Here is a 16092-nt window from a genome sequence, read left to right as displayed (position 1 = left end):
TACTTGTCATTTAAAAATAATTTACTGCCCACCCATTAAGTGGCAGACACTGCTTGTTGTTAACAATATATAACAAATAAAGATAACATGAAGGTATTAGCAATAAGGGATTTGTAAATTTATAGGGGAAAAAAGGTGATCAGTTAACAAATGTAGTGACATGTTACTAAAAATTGAATTAGGTGGAATAATTCATGAAAAAAAATCACTTTCCTTTGAGATAAAAATATTTAGTTTGCTTGGAATAAGGGGAAAAGAGACAATTGGCTAAGGAGCTGCACAGCATTTGCTGGGTTGAGGCCTGGGCAGCATTATTGGAAAACATTTCTTTACTAAGACTTCCCTCCCCTTTACTTTCTTTAAGCAATGATGTGTGAAGTGATGCCCACGATTAATGAGGACACCCCCATGAGCCAAAGGGGGTCCCAAAGCAGTGGCTCGGACTCGGACTCCCATTTTGAGCAGCTGATGGTGAATATGCTTGATGAAAGGGACCGTCTTCTAGACACCCTACGTGAGACCCAAGAAAGTCTTTCCCTTGCCCAGCAAAGACTGCAGGATGTCATCTACGACAGAGATTCGCTCCAGAGACAGCTCAACTCAGCCCTGCCGCAGGTATGCTTCCTGGTAGCATTTGTCCTTCCGACTGCAGTTGAAAATATGATAAGGCTTAAGTAAGCTTTGTTTTATTTCCATTCTTATAATTATGTTTCCCTTTATAATATATGGTGTGTATGTTTTGGTGAGAGAAAAAAAAAATAGGAATAGATACTAATTCACATAAAACCTTGCCTCAAAGAAAATTGCGGTATGTTGGTGATGGGAAGTGTGGAGCATGAGTTTCTACCTGGTCTTTTCTTTTTCTTTTTCTTTTTTTAAGTTAATCTGTATGTTTTGGTGGGGGCGGAAAATCACCTGTTGATCATCAGAATATGGGAACAGTTGATTTCCTTCCTTTTTTAAAGACAATCATGACATTTGGAAGCATGTACTTTTCGCTTTCAGTTGTGTGCTCTATCTTTGGAAGGGATAATAGTTTGGAAAACTACTAATTATTTTTATTTAGACAGTGTTAGGAATATTTCTTTTAAAATGCCTACCACCTGCTTAAAAATTCTGGGAGTTATTGATGTATTGCCTTCTCCACTCAAAAATATCTCAACCAGTTTCTTTGAATAAACTATTTTGGAATTTAGAAAAAAGGCAAAGTTCAGCACTTAGTCTCACAAACTTAAAATTGTTAGATGAGTTATTTTTTAGAATATTTTTGTCAAGAATATAATTTTATAAAAAATATAAAATTTTAAGGATTCCCAGATTATTTATATACAAAGTTAGTAGTGAAAGTTAATTTTTTTATTTAAGAGTAGCATATGTGTATTTATTTGAAGTATGGAAAAAGCATAAAAAGTGAACGAGATTTTTAATAATCACTACCAATATGTAGTATATTTTTGTATAATATAAAAAAAATTGGTCCTGTGCTTTACATACAATATAGCTAATGTTGAAGAGTTTACTTCTCTCTGTGAAGTTATATCTTGTAAATATTATGCTTTCATAAATATTAAAATGTATATAATGAAGGTGGATGAAATCCTAAACCCAGCTGTATTATTAACTTGCACTGTGGTGTGGAAGTACTGATCATTATCAGAATAAAAAGGACCACCTAGAACCTTTTTCACACCCCATTATGTAATCCCATAACTCTATATAGATAATACTTGTCCTAGACTTTTCATTTATAGTCAGCTTGTCTTGCTTTGAGATACTATTATATTTCCAGTAACTCTCACCTGTAGGTACCTGGTGTGTCTAATTACACAGGATGAGTTGATTCATTTAAAAAACTTCATCAATAATTTTATTCTTAAAGCTAGACATTTCAGTCTTTGCAATTGTTCTTCACAAGGTAATTTCTAGAGTGATCACATCATGCTTACTCCTCACTAGGGCTATTTGAGTTGGTCAATGCTGCTGTTAAAGAGTGGTCCCTGAACCAAACATTCATCATCTTCTGTGACAAGTTGTAGACTGGGATAATCATTTCTTTTTCTGAATAGAGTGTTTCATTATGAGAAGCATAGGACTGTATTATATTTGGGAGCAGCTTCAACATACTTTTAGTATGTCCTGGGACAGTCAACTTATAACTGAATTGCATAAGTGTTACCTGTGTTCCCATTTTCCCTACTCCTTTTGGAAGTTGACCCTTTGGTCCTAAGTGTACGAATATGCATGTACCTCTTCTATATTTATCTTTTCGTATTTTATTCAAGCCTGATGGTATTGATTTGGATCCTAACTCTATCAAAGTGATTCTAAGAATAATTTGGGTTTTTGAATTTTTTTTTCTATCTTTATCAAAATGAGAGATTATTTCATAAGAATGCTGAAAATAGAAAGTACTACAACAATATTTTTTTGGGGGAAAAGAAAACTGAAAATGTTTTCATATAAATAATATTGTTTAGATAAATCTATTCTTAAAGGTACAAGAATGAAAAATTTTAATTCTAGAAATTCGATTGTATTGAATATCTGGTTTATAACATGACCTAAAATTTCAAGTTTTGAATTTTAGTCAATCTCTTATCCAAACACTTTGGGGCCAGGTGTTTTAGAAGTCAGAATTTTCCTTAGTGCTTTGTATATATGTAATAAATATTATGGAATACTCCTGCAGATGAATTCTGGATAGAATCCCATAAATATACATTTACATATCTGAAGATAATTCTATGAATATTTCTATGGTATGGAAAAAATAAAAACTATAAATGTCTCATGTTAGTTCAGGCTTGGTTTTGCCACCAATCAAGTCTGCAACATACAACAAAATATGAGTTTATAGAGTGCATAGGTTTGAGAATTACATACTAGGCATTATGAACCTATACATTTAAATGCACATAGTTTCAATCTGATCTACAAATACTTTGACACATTTCTTTAATATTGTTTTGCAGTTTAGAGTTATAAATATCAAATACTCCTAGTAATCCACAGGTTCTTAAATGATAGTCCTGTCATTTTAATTACCTATTCTGTACTTTAAGGGCTATAGGTTTCCTAATAGAAGAGTATTCTTTAATTGCTATCTTTGAATCTTTTTCAATATTTTGTAAGCAATGCACCTGCAATGTTTGGTGGCACTGCATTTGACATTTATCTTGATAGAGAAAATTATTACCATAAATGTGAGTTTTAAAGCAGAAATAAAGCATGTAAAATGGAAAATTACTATAAATACATCAAGAAAAATTATTTTAGCAAATATGGGAGAAAATTCAAAGCAGAGTCAAACTTTATGACACGTCATTGTAAAAATTGCCTATCTAATATTGATACTTTTAGGTATTGATAACTTGGTGTTTTGCTTTAGTTACTTTCTCTCATCATTCTTTTATGAACAATGCATCAATGATTAGTTCTTCACATATGAGTGGATATAAATGTGTTTAATAATACTCATAATTTAAAAGTATTCCACAACTCGAGGCCTGATGTTTCTGAACTACCCACTCAATTTTCTAGAAATTCACATGTTCCACAGAACCTCAGTTTCAATGTGCCTCAAACTCAGTCATCATCTGTCTCTTGTTTTCTCATCCTAATTTGCTTGAATTCCTCACCCAGACACCTGAGAATACACATAGATGAAGTCTTCTCCCTCAGCTCTGAATTTAGTGCTCTTTGGGCCATACTGTTTTAAATCTCTTAAGTAATTCTCAGTCTCTCTGTATTTTCTGGTTTTCTGCAGCTGGCCTATAGTGTTCTCCTCAATATCTTTGAGTCACTTCTCATCCCAGCCTAGCCTTTATATCTTCCCAGAAGCTTTCTCTGAAAGCCCAAGTATATTTCCTCTGTGTTCCTTACCCTTATTATTTACCATATTATCATTAAGATATATTGATTAGGTGACTAGATTGTAGACTCCTTGAGAGCAGGCACATATGTCAATCATCTACAATCCTCTCAACCAGTAGAGTAATAGTAGCAAGTACTTTCAAGGTAAAATGAGAACTAAATGTATATGGTTTAATGTAGAAAGAGCAATACATTTGAAATGGGAAGATTTGGTTGGTATTGTGACTCTACCATACATCATAACTTGAGTCAGGACTTCAGATTTCCATATTACAAAAAGTGGTTAATACAAATACCTCAAGTAATAGTTTATGATGATTAAAGAAAAGTATGTAAGTAATAATGTAAGTAAAAATTAATTAATTTGTAAAGCATTATATAAAAAGTGATTGCATCTGTTATCCAGAATGCCAAAAGATAAACTAATTTCTACATATGTATGTCAATGGGAATTAGAACAACTTGATAGGAATATTGATAAACAGTTTAACATTTTTGAAATCAGGATAAATATTTGTTAATTACTAATATGCTTATTAATAATATTTAAAGAAAAATTAAAGACAGTGAGATTTCTACTGTAAAAATTATATATAAAGTTTAAAATTAATTTTTATCATTTTATTTAACATTTATTGAAGGCCTTCTGTATATTATTAAATGGTTACATAGGCTTGTAAAAGGACTAGAAAAAAAGGAATACAATTTGGCTTCCAGAGAATTTAGGAGATAGAGTTGCTTAGCAAAAATATGTAAAGTGGATCAAAATTAATATGGTAAAAGATTATAGAGGTACTGGAAATATTTGAGATATAATATTGATTGTCATTAACAGCAGAAAGTTTCATGTGGAAAGCAATTTTAGAGAGTTATTTTTAGGAAAAGGTTGGAAATAACTCAAGGGTATTTCATGTGAAGTAGTAGAGTTTTGCATAGGCCTCTGTTCAAGGACATTTTGGGGGGTAGAAATTCAGCCTATACTCTGCTTTCAGGGTTAGGCTTTGGGTTTCCTAATATTCACAGTATCTTTTTTTTTTTTTTTTTGCTTTGAGAAGACTAGGAATTAAATAAGGAAAATAACAACAGATTTGTTTATTGAAGGGTTGTAGGGTAGGAATGAAATTTTTTATAGTGTCAGTGGAGGAGTGTGGCCTGTTCATATGTGTGGTGACAGCTAAAAATAGGAGTTTGTCTACAGGATGATTAGTAAAATTATGAATGAACTGGTGATATGATAAGGTAATAATGAAGAAATATTATTCTGATGTTTGTATTAGGATAGATTGCGTACTATTCATGTATTAGCTATCTTGCTAAAATGCGGTGTGACAAACAACACAAAAGCTCAATGTCTTGCAAAAATATTGGTTTATGAAATTCAGGTTATCTTAACTTGGATTGGTTGATTTTTGCTGTGCTCACTTATGCCACTAGTTAGCTAAAGGTTGGCATGGTTAGTTATACTGGCCATTGTCTGATATAGATGGCCTCAGCTAGACCAACTGGGGTCACTCAGCTCTATGCATGTGTTTAATCCTGCAATAGGCCAGATTATTCATGGTCATGGCAAAGGAGTATGAGTAAAACATAAACAATCAAGTGCTCTGTAAGCTTCTTCTTGGGTATATTTTGCTAATATCACTTGGCCTAGACCAGAGACCAAGTGGAAAGCAATACAAAATTACATGGAAAAACTGCAGGGAGGGACGAAGCAGGGACCATAAGAGCAATTCATCTTTTGCTAAAATAATGCTGTGTAATCTATGCTAAAAGAGTTGCTTAGGTAATCATCATGTTAGGGAAATATTATCATAGTAATATGTCAGTTTTGGTGAAGTGTAGGAATTTAAAATAGGATTGTGAACCTTGAATTTGATAGAAACAATACAAATGGAAAGAATATTGAGGAGAAAAAAGAAACAAGAACTAGTAATGAACTGAATGGCCAAGGCTTTGGACTTGAGTTGGAAGATTTGATTATTTATTTATTTAAAATATATTTCATTGCTTTCAGAGAGGAAGGGAGAATGAGAGAAAGATAGGAGCATCAATGATGAGAGAGAGTCATTGATAAGCTGCCTCCTGCACACCCCTCACTGGGGATCAAGTCCACAACCCAGGCATGTGCTCTGACTGGAAATCGAACCATGACCCCCTGGTTCATAGGTCAATGGAAAACCACTGAGCCATGCAGGCCAGGCGGAAGATTTGAATTTGAATTGGAGTCCTTCCACATTCTAGCTGAGGAACCACTGGTACCTAACTTGACTTCTCTGAAACTCTGTTTCCTTAATTGGAAGAAGGGATGATATCTTCTCTCAGGAGTGGTTGAAAAGAGCTGTGTTTATGTGCTTTGGAAACCCTGAACATTATAAAATGTCAGGAGGTATTTTTCATAAACTCATATATTCTCATATACTCATATATTCTCTGAAGATGAATTAAATTAAAAGAAGCTACTTGTGGAAAAGAGATATGTTTTTATTTTGACATTTTATTTACTTAACTTTATATTTAATGTTGACACTAATTAGAGATGTGCCCATTTCCTCCTTTGCCCACCTCTATCCAATCCCCACTCCCCATCCCCTCTGGCCATCACTGGACTGTAGTCTGTGTCTATGGTTTGTGCATATATGTTCTTTGGCTAATTCTTTCACCTTCCTTCATCCACTCCCCCAATGCCCTCCTTCTGATAGCTGTCAATCTGTTCTATGCATCCATGCCTTTGATTCTATTTTGTTCAACAGTTTATTTTGTTCTTTAGATCCCAGATATAAGTGAGATCATATGGTATTTGTCTTTCTCTGATTTGTTTATTTCACTTAGCATAATAATCTCCAGTTTGTGTTTCAACATTTTAAAATGCAAAATATTTAAATAAAACTTGCAGAGAGTGACAGAAGTTACTTTTATTCTGGAGGCACACTACCTACTTTTTGGCTTGCTAGTTACTAGCTCAATAACTTTGGTCAAAGTAGTTCATTCAAATAATGATAGAACCTGCCTTATAGGGTCATTATGATAAATAAATGAGCTGGAACATGTCAAATGACCAATTCAATGCCTCATAGATAGTATATGCTCAATAAATGTTAAAAGCCACTATTGCTGCTGTTATTATTACCATAGGTGTTATCATCATTATTAGCCAACCTTAACTGCACAATTTTACTGGGTAATGATGAACACTGGCACACAGTGAAAGCACTAAAATCCGTACTGTCCAAAATCTTAATCTAATTTTGCAAGTCCTTTTATTAATTTGTGTGGGTGTATTTTTGTTGTTGTTTGTTTTTTGTTTTTGTTTTTTAAATCTTAACTACCCTCTTCTAAATAGTTTTCCCAAATTCTCCACTTCCTCAAAAGCCACTCTTATGTGTTTCTTGATTAAGTCAAACAACTTTCTTTCCTATTGTGCTGAGAAGATTAAATCTGGGTTGAGCTTTGAGCTTTTCAGGGAAACCTAATGCCACCACACTAAGCAATAGGCCAGTTTTATCCCTTGCTCCTGTCAGAGAAAGATGCTGCCTTTTTCACTACCTCTTATCGCAGTCATTCTATTTTCTTGATGGCTATTTCTACCAGTTGGCACTTTCCCGCCCAGGCAACTGAAATGGTATATTCACTTGAAGCTTTTATTTTTCATTATTTCTATCTCTTTTTTTAACCTTCATAATAAGACTTCCATTATCACCATTCTTCTAAAACTGCATTTCAGTATGCTGTCAATGGACGCATTTTTAAAATTTATCAATCCTCTTTCTTTCTCCATGCCCCTTGCATCTTTGTGCCAAGCAATGCTATTAATTATTTTTATCTTGAAATTCTAATGTCCTTATTTCTCTATAACCATTTCTTTTCTAGGCTACTTGGTTTGTTGTCCTTCAATATACACACTTTTCTCACATACCACTATACACTTATTTACACCCATAATTGTCTTTATTTCCTATATCCTCTAATATTAAGCATTGCCTTTTCTGCTTAAGACTAATACTTTACTCTAAATCCTTGATCCCTCCTACTCATCTCCTCCAATTATTTTTTTTCCTGTCTCTAGCATCTTCATCCTCTCTCTCTCTCTCTCTCCATCTCTCTCTCTCTCTCTCTCTCTCTCTCTCTCTCTCTCTCTCTCTCTCTCTCTCTCTCACACACACACACACACACACACACACACACACACACACACACAACTGGCTCTAGCTTTTGGGGGTAACATTAAAAGCTATTATTTAAAAGTAAAATGATGACGAGTACAATACAAATAATAAAAACAAAGACAAAACAGTCTCCCCAAACTAACTTTTCTTTTCCTATAAACTTATTTCCCAACTTGTCTGTCCTTACCTTCTATATACTCTTTGAGCAAATGCAGTTTGGCTTTCCCACTAACTCACTGCTCAAAATTAAGTCTCCATTAACCAATTAATGAGTGAGGTTGTTTTGTTTTATTAAAATTCACCATAAAATTTGACACTGTGATTGTTACCTTCTCAACAAAACAACAAAACACCTACTCTCTTTATTTTTGTGATACCAAACTGTTTTAAATCATTTTGATTTCTTTCTCTAATTTTTTTATATGTGTAACTCCTCATCTAGCCACTCTTTAAATGTTAAATAAGATAATAGTAATAGCTAACATTTCTGAATGCTCCCACAATGCCAAGCAATGTTTCATTTAAGTATCCACATATTAAAATGGGAATCTTTCTATTGAGAGGAGGCTAAATAAGTGAGATGAAAGACTTTACTTGCAGGGTTTGCTAAGATATAGTCCTACTAATAAGTCCAGCATTAGCTCAGACTCCATTTTAAGATTCCAAAGTTTGAGATGGTAAAGTTCAAAGGGATGGGGTTTTCTTGGAGAGCTGTTGCTTTGCTGTGTATAATCTACCATCCATGTATGAGGGCGGAGTGGTTCCTGTTCAATGTAACTAAGTGAGAAGGTCTTCAGGGAAAACATTCAGAGAGCTTGATGTTTGTTTCCTTCGAGATGGAGATGAAGGAAGCCAGATGTAGCTTGAGATATCCTGCCTCCAGGGTAGGTTAAAGAGTCATATATCAGGCAAGTTGTAAGAACTTCAATGTCAATGCAAAAGTTGGTGATTTTTTGAAGAGCCAATGGGGCCCTCAAAAGGGGAGCTTGGCCCAGCTGGTTCAGCTTAGTTGGTTGAGTATAGTCCCTTGCAGCAAGAGATTGCTTGTTCCATTCCTGGTCAGGGCACATGCCCAGTTGTGGCTCAGTCCACAGTAGGAGGCTTGCAGGAGGCAGCCGTTTGATATTCCATCTCATCAGTGCTTCTGTCCCTCTTCCTTCCTCTCTTCTGAAATCTCTGAAATTAATAAAAACGTATTTTAAAAGGAGGGAGGAGCTTGCTTAGGATTATTTTTGTGTAAACCTATAGAGTAAGTACCTTGTTAGAAGCCCAGGTACCTAAATAGTGAACAATTTAAGAGAGGATTGGATGATTGGTACCAGAGAAGAGACTGAGAACAAGTCATGTAAAACTGGGAAAGAACCGTTTCTACTTGGGAAAGCCACAAATATACTCCAAAAGGAGGGTCACTAACTAACTAACTAACTAACTAACTAACTAACTAACTAACTAACTAACTAACTATATATATATATATATATATATATATATATATATATGTAAATATATTTTTATTGATTTCAGAGAGGAAGAGAAAGGGAGAGAGAGAGATAGAAATATCAATGATGAGGAAGAATCATTGATCAGCTGCCTCCTACACCCCCCCTATCCCCCCATTACTCCCCCCTGGGGAATCAAGCCTGAAACCCCAGCATGTTTCCTGACCAGGGATAGAACTGTGAACTCCTGCTTCATAGGTTGATCCTCAACCACTGAGCCCCACTGGTCAGGCAAGGAGCCCAATTTTATCCTCAGAGCATTGGGAACACATAGTAGTGTTTTAAACATGGAAGCATCCTGATTAAATACTGTTATGAACTGTCCATGTTCATGGAAAAAGCCAGCTACCTCTCAAGTGTTCTGGATCTCATCCTCTCTTGCTATTCCAGGATAAGACATTTCTCTCTGTTTTCTACATCATCAATGTTTCTGTCTCTAATGGATTATAGCCAAGAGCATTAAATAGTCTTATATTTATCCCATTTAAGAAATCTATTAATGATGCTGCCCTACCAAGTTTCCACCTCTTTTTTCTTTTCCAGTACAGCAAAAGTATTTTTTAAATTATGTTCACTTATTTTTTAATAATTTCTCTTGAATCCATTTGTTAGGTATTTACTCAATCAACTTTAATTGCTCTTGTGAACATTATCTATACCCTCCATATTGCTAAATGTAATGATCAATTCTCTGCCTTCATTCTTGTTTATAAATATGTATAGTAGATTTCTCCCTTCTGTAAATATTTTCATTAGGTTCTAGGGCATCTCACTTGTCTGGTTTTTCTCCTACTTCATTGCTCACTCCTCAGTCTTTATTATTGGTTATGCCTCATCCTCCAGGGTTTAGTTCCTATATCTTTTCTCAAGTCTCGACTGACACCATTAACGATCTCTTTCATCTCCTGGCTTTACACATCAGGAAACGTTGATGATGCCAATGTATATTTCTCATCTAGACATTTTCTTTGATGTGCAAACTCATATTGTCACATCAGAAATTTAATATGTCCAAACTGAGTTCATGATCTTAATTTACTCTACTGCATCTCAATTAATAAAAATGCCAATTTTCCATTGGCCTGGCCCAGAAGTGTAGTCTTATTTTGTTTCCTTTCTGTATTTAATCTAGCAGTTAAGACTCTTCATTTTATCTTCAAAAGTATATGTAGAACTGAATCACTATAATCAACTCTACAATTTGATCCTAATTAGTCTTCATCTCAGACCTGGGGATTAGATAGGATTTTCCTAAATAGTCTCCTTGCTTGGGTCTTTGTATCTCACCAGGAATAGCAAATGATATTCTGATTTTGAGAAAAGGTAAGTCATGTTAGTTTTATATCTGCTCAAATCTCTGAAATGCCCATCTCAAAGTACAAGCCTAAGTTTTAAAATGGGTGAGGTATAACATCTGTCTCCTTCTTTTTATCTGTCTGATCTCATCTGTAGTTTTCTAGCTCATTCACTCTATCCCACCACCAGGTATTCTTGCTGTTCAACATTTCAGGCAGTTAGTTGCCTTAGAGATTTTGCACTGGCTATTTCCTATGCCTGGGAAAGTTGTCCTCTTACCATTTGACTTGCTTTCTCAACTTATTCAAGGCTTTACTCAGCTCTCACCTCCTCAGTGAGGCTAGGCCTGATCATCCTATTTAAAATTGTAATAGCCCCTACTTAATTATTCCCAATCTCTATTCTCAGCTTTCACTCCATAGCAAACAATCATCCAACACAGTGTATATTATATTTCTTTGTCCTGTTTATTAACTCTTTCTCCCTCTACTAGATTCTGTTCTGTGAAGCCAGAGGATTTTTCCCAATGGTTTACAGCTGTATTTTCTACCTATAACAGTATCTGGCATTTGATTATTGTTCAAAAATACTAAGTAATAAAACAAAAATAAAAATAATTATTTTGCATGTTGAACATATTTCATGATATTTCCTCTGTGCTTAATTGGCAAGTCATATAGTCTGATAATTAGAATATATTCAGTATCTGGATAAAACAGGAAACAAATACAACTTATAGAGCTTTATACTATACTAAAGTCATAGCATAAAAAGGATGGTGTTAATATTGTACCTCAAAGCCCCTCTAGAATGAAGTGGGTTTTATATCAAGAGGTGGAGGCATTTTGAATATTTTATGAATCAGATCAAAGAAGATCAGGATGTGAATTACTTGCTTTGAAAATATGCATAAAGGATATAGATCCAAGACTTCTAAAATTCAAATTCCAATCTTTTTTTTTTGTTGTTCTTTTGTTGTTGTTGTTGTTGTTGTTGTTTTTTTTTTTTTTTTTTTTTTTTACTAAGGAGTGTTTTTTTTTAAAAAAAATAAATGATATGAATTATTTTGTGATGTTATAATACTACAAGCACTATATGATAACTATGTCTGACTTTCATTTTATAGAAGGACAAAAGTAGAATACTGTTTTGGTTGTTTTTTAATTTTTGAATCAGTTTGCTGTAATCATTGATTTTTTTACTTGCTCTTTCTCTTTCTCTCAGAAGGAATTATATCAATAGGAAAATGGCCACTAGATGAGTGTTTAACCTGTTTTCCACAGAATTTCACAGAGTGATTTCTTATACTTAATATTAGCATATAGATGATTCATTTATTTTGAAGTGTTCCCAAAGACCCATGTTAATTTTGATGCTAATTAGAGGAAATTGTTTAAGAATGGATGTGATTGGAATTTGATACATTTTTCTATAGTAAATTAATTTTCTTGATTATTCTGACTTATGATTCTTTTTTTTTTTTTTTTTTAATGCCCAATAGCTGTGTAATCTGCTTCAATTAGGATATATAATATATTGGCTCAAAATTTTATCAATACTAGTGAGAGTTTAGAAGTTACATATTGTGGTGACTTATTATATACAAAATTAGTGCACGTGTGTGTGTATGTGTGTGTCCCTCAGCCCAGCCTGCACCCCCTCTAATCTGGACATTCCTCTCACAATCCAGGACTGCTGGCTCCCAAATGCTCACCTGCCTGCCTGCCTGATTGCCCCTAACCACTTCTGATTGCCAGCCTGATCACACCCTAACCACTCCCATGCTAGCTTGATCAATGCCTAATTGCTCCCCTGCCAGCCCAATTGACCCTAACTGCCCTCACCTGCCAGCCTGTTTGCCCCCAACTGCTCTCCTCTGCTGGCCTAGTCACCCCTAACTGCCCTCTCTGCAGGCCTGATCACCTCCAACTGCCCTCCCTTGCAGGCCTGGTGTCTCCCAACTGCCTTCCCCTGCTGGCTTGATTGCCCCCAATTGCCCTCCCCTGCCAGCCATCTTGTGGCAGCCATCTTACATCCACATGGGTGGCCATCTTTGTCCACATGGAGGTGGCCATCTTGTATGTTGGAGTGACAGTCAATTTGCATATTATTCTTTTATTAGATAGGATTTTTAATGAACCAAGCTTAAAAAATAATACTTGTTATTTGAAAATTTTTCATGATGGTCTTACCTAGTGATTTATTTCTAAGATAAAGGAAATACATTACTTTCAAATATTACCAAGATTATTGTATCTGTTAATTTTATATATGAGAAATATTATTTAACAATATGCATAAAATGTCATTTAAAAAGTCTAATAGCCAGTTGCCTCATATACTGTCACTTGAAGCCTGGTGCATGGGATTCATGCACTGGTGGAAGGACGAGGCCTGCTGTGGGAATGCCACACCCACTGTGGGAACTCACTGACCACCAGGGGACAGCTCCTGCATTGAGCATCTGCTCTCTGGTGGTCAGTGTGCGTCATAGTGACTGGTTGACTAGTCAACTGATAGTTCTGGTTGTTCTGCCATTTGGTCACTGAGCTTTTATTGTATAGGACTAGAATATGGTCCCATAAGCTATATTCAATCTGTATAAAATAATTCCTGGGAGTTGACATTGATAGAGTTAGAAGAAACATATCTATTAGGATCTTTTCTTGTAGAAAAATGGTGTGTCTTGGGCAAATCCTCCTCATTTGGAGCTGAGACTCTGAAGTCTAGAAGAAATAATCCCTTAATGATAGATCTTTCCAGGAATTGTTTGGACAGAAGTTATTGAGGATTGCTATTTTCTCAGACACATGGCCAGGACAAACAGATATTTTCTCTGGAAGAAGATAATATAATCCTGAAACTAAAATGACTTCCACTAACAATTTTACAAATAAAATGAGATGACAAAAAATCAAAAATATATTTTTTGCAGATCTGATTTAAAAAAAAAAAAGTTTAATTTTGATTCATTCACACCAGATGGCTTTTGTGTTGGCTGTTGTCACTTTTTATTTGACAGCCTAAGGGAAAAGAGGTCAGTGCCCTGACTAAATAGTCAGGTAGTCCATGTTTTAAAAAATTTGGCACACTGGTTGAAAATTGCTGCTCTAGTCTAGACCAATGAACTTGCCAAATATACTGACTTAGCCCCTCTAAAACTAGGGGAATAAGCAGATATTAATGTCTGAGACCTAACTTTTCTCCTATTCCAAACTCTTAATTCTTATCTATCCTTCTTTTTGAATTAGGTCATAAGTAAATAAAAATGTTAACATTTGTGATTTTCTAAATAAACAGAGCTGGTCCATCATGCACAGTCTTCCATTACTAGAAGCAGAAGTTTATAAGCTTTAATGAGTACAATGAATGTAATTAATTCAAAAGACATCTTAAAGCAATTTTCTTAAGATAAACAGGTCAATTTCTGTGGGGAAAAAAAGCAATTATATTTCGTAATTCATTTTCTGGCCAACTCCTACTCTTGTTAAATATTCCTGCTAGGATTCTGATGTCAATAACTGTTTCAACTGTGTTAAAAAATAATCTTCTTTCTCTAGCACTTCCTCTTTCAAATACATCCTTCTTGCAGCTGCAAAATTATCTATTTAAAATGCAAATTTGACGATGCTGCTCCCTTTCTTAAAATGCTTCCATGTTCACAAGAAGGAAAAAAAAATCACCCAAAACTACTAGAACCAATAAACTAATTCAGCAAGGTCATAGAATAAAAGGTGCATATAAAAAATATTGATTGTTTCTATATAGTATCTAAAAGTGATCAATAATGGCTGTTGTCACTTTTTATTTGACAGCCTAAGGCACATGTGTCAAACACAAGGCCCGCGGGCCAAATCCTTCCCGCCAGGCCTTGCAATGTGGCCCGCACCGCGCTGTCATCACTGCACTCCGCTGCGTTTCCATCACAATGACACTTTATGACTGTTCAGTAAACCATTCGGCCCGCGATTTAGGCTGGATTTTAGATTTTGGCCCCTTCTCTGATTGAGTTCGACACCCCTAGCCTAAGGCAAAAGAGGTCAATGCCCTGATTAAATAATAAGATAGTGCATGTTTTTTAAAAATTGAAATTAAGAAAATAATTTCATCCAAAATAGCACCAAAAATAGTAAAATAATTAAGATTAAATTTAACAAAATGCATGCAAGGCTTATGTCCTGAAAATAACAAAATGTTACAAAGAAAAATGAAAGATTCTAAACAGATGGAGAGATAGTCCATGTTCATGTTTTGGAAGACTCAAAATAATTAAGAGAGCCTATATGGACTAATTTATCTATAGACTGAGCACAAGTCCTATCAAAATGTTAGGTGGCTCTCTTTTAGCAAGGGAGAAGGTGATTCTAAAATTTATAAAAGCAAAAAAGAACAAAATAGCCAAAACAATGTTGAAAATTAATAACAAAGTTGAAAAACTTAAATTACTGATTTTACTACTTATTTAAAAGTGCAGTGATTATTAAAGGCTAAAGACAGCATATTCTTAACATAGCTTAAAAATAGACATTAGACTAGAAAATGGAAAACAATAGAGTACAAAACTAAACTCTAAGATTTTATGGTCAATTGATTTAACAACTATATTAAAAGTGTTCAATGTAGAAAAAATAGTCTTTTCAATAAATGATGTTGGGATGAATGGATATTCACATATGCAAAAAGATTAATTTAGGTCTTTACCATGCACTATCCATAAAAATCAACCCCAATGGCCCAGAGAACTAAATGCAACAGAAAAACTATATACATCTTAGAAGAAAAGAATAAGATCTTTGAGACCTTGAATTAGGCAGATACATGGCACATGATTCATGAGAAAAAGTAATAAATTGAACTTTACCAAAGTAAAAAACTTTTATACTTCAAAAGGCACTGTCAAGAAAATAAAAAGAGACGCCTAGAGAAAATATTTCCAAATCGCTAATCTAATAAAAGACTTGTATTCAGAATATATAAAAAAACTCTCACAATTGAATAAGAAAACAACTCAGTTAAAATCTTGGTAAACAGATCGTCATGTCAGGAACAGAGCTGAATAATAGTCCCACACTCCTATTCTCCACTAAACAACAATTTGACATCTTTTCATGGCAAAGTGTTTTTGTGGGAGCTGTGGGATCCAGCACTATATGCAAAGGGACCCAGGAGGAGTATCACTCAACTGTGTGCAGGTAATAGACATATTGACCTGGGTTCGAGTTTTAACTCTGCAATGGATCTAGTCTGTGGTAACTGAAGAC

The 16092-nt window shown here is 34.5% G+C and overlaps 1 protein-coding gene across 18 annotated transcripts in view; it reads left to right on the top strand.

Annotated features, from left to right (window-relative positions):
* The window catches only part of PPFIA2 (PTPRF interacting protein alpha 2), a 413992-nt gene that overhangs the window by 5097 nt on the left and 392803 nt on the right, over positions 1-16092 (top strand). For all 18 annotated transcript variants that reach the window (XM_045588288.1, XM_036456932.1, XM_036456935.2 and 15 more), the window contains exon 2: positions 365-615. In XM_045588288.1, coding sequence (XP_045444244.1) covers positions 367-615 — 249 coding nt within the window. In that variant the 5' untranslated portion in view covers positions 365-366. The remainder of the gene's footprint in view (positions 1-364; positions 616-16092) is intronic.

This window comes from Pipistrellus kuhlii, unplaced genomic scaffold (assembly GCF_014108245.1).
Source record: "Pipistrellus kuhlii isolate mPipKuh1 unplaced genomic scaffold, mPipKuh1.p scaffold_m20_p_3, whole genome shotgun sequence".
In the NCBI taxonomy this organism is placed as follows: domain Eukaryota; kingdom Metazoa; phylum Chordata; class Mammalia; order Chiroptera; family Vespertilionidae; genus Pipistrellus; species Pipistrellus kuhlii.
This window is presented reverse-complemented; position numbering and strand designations above follow the sequence as displayed.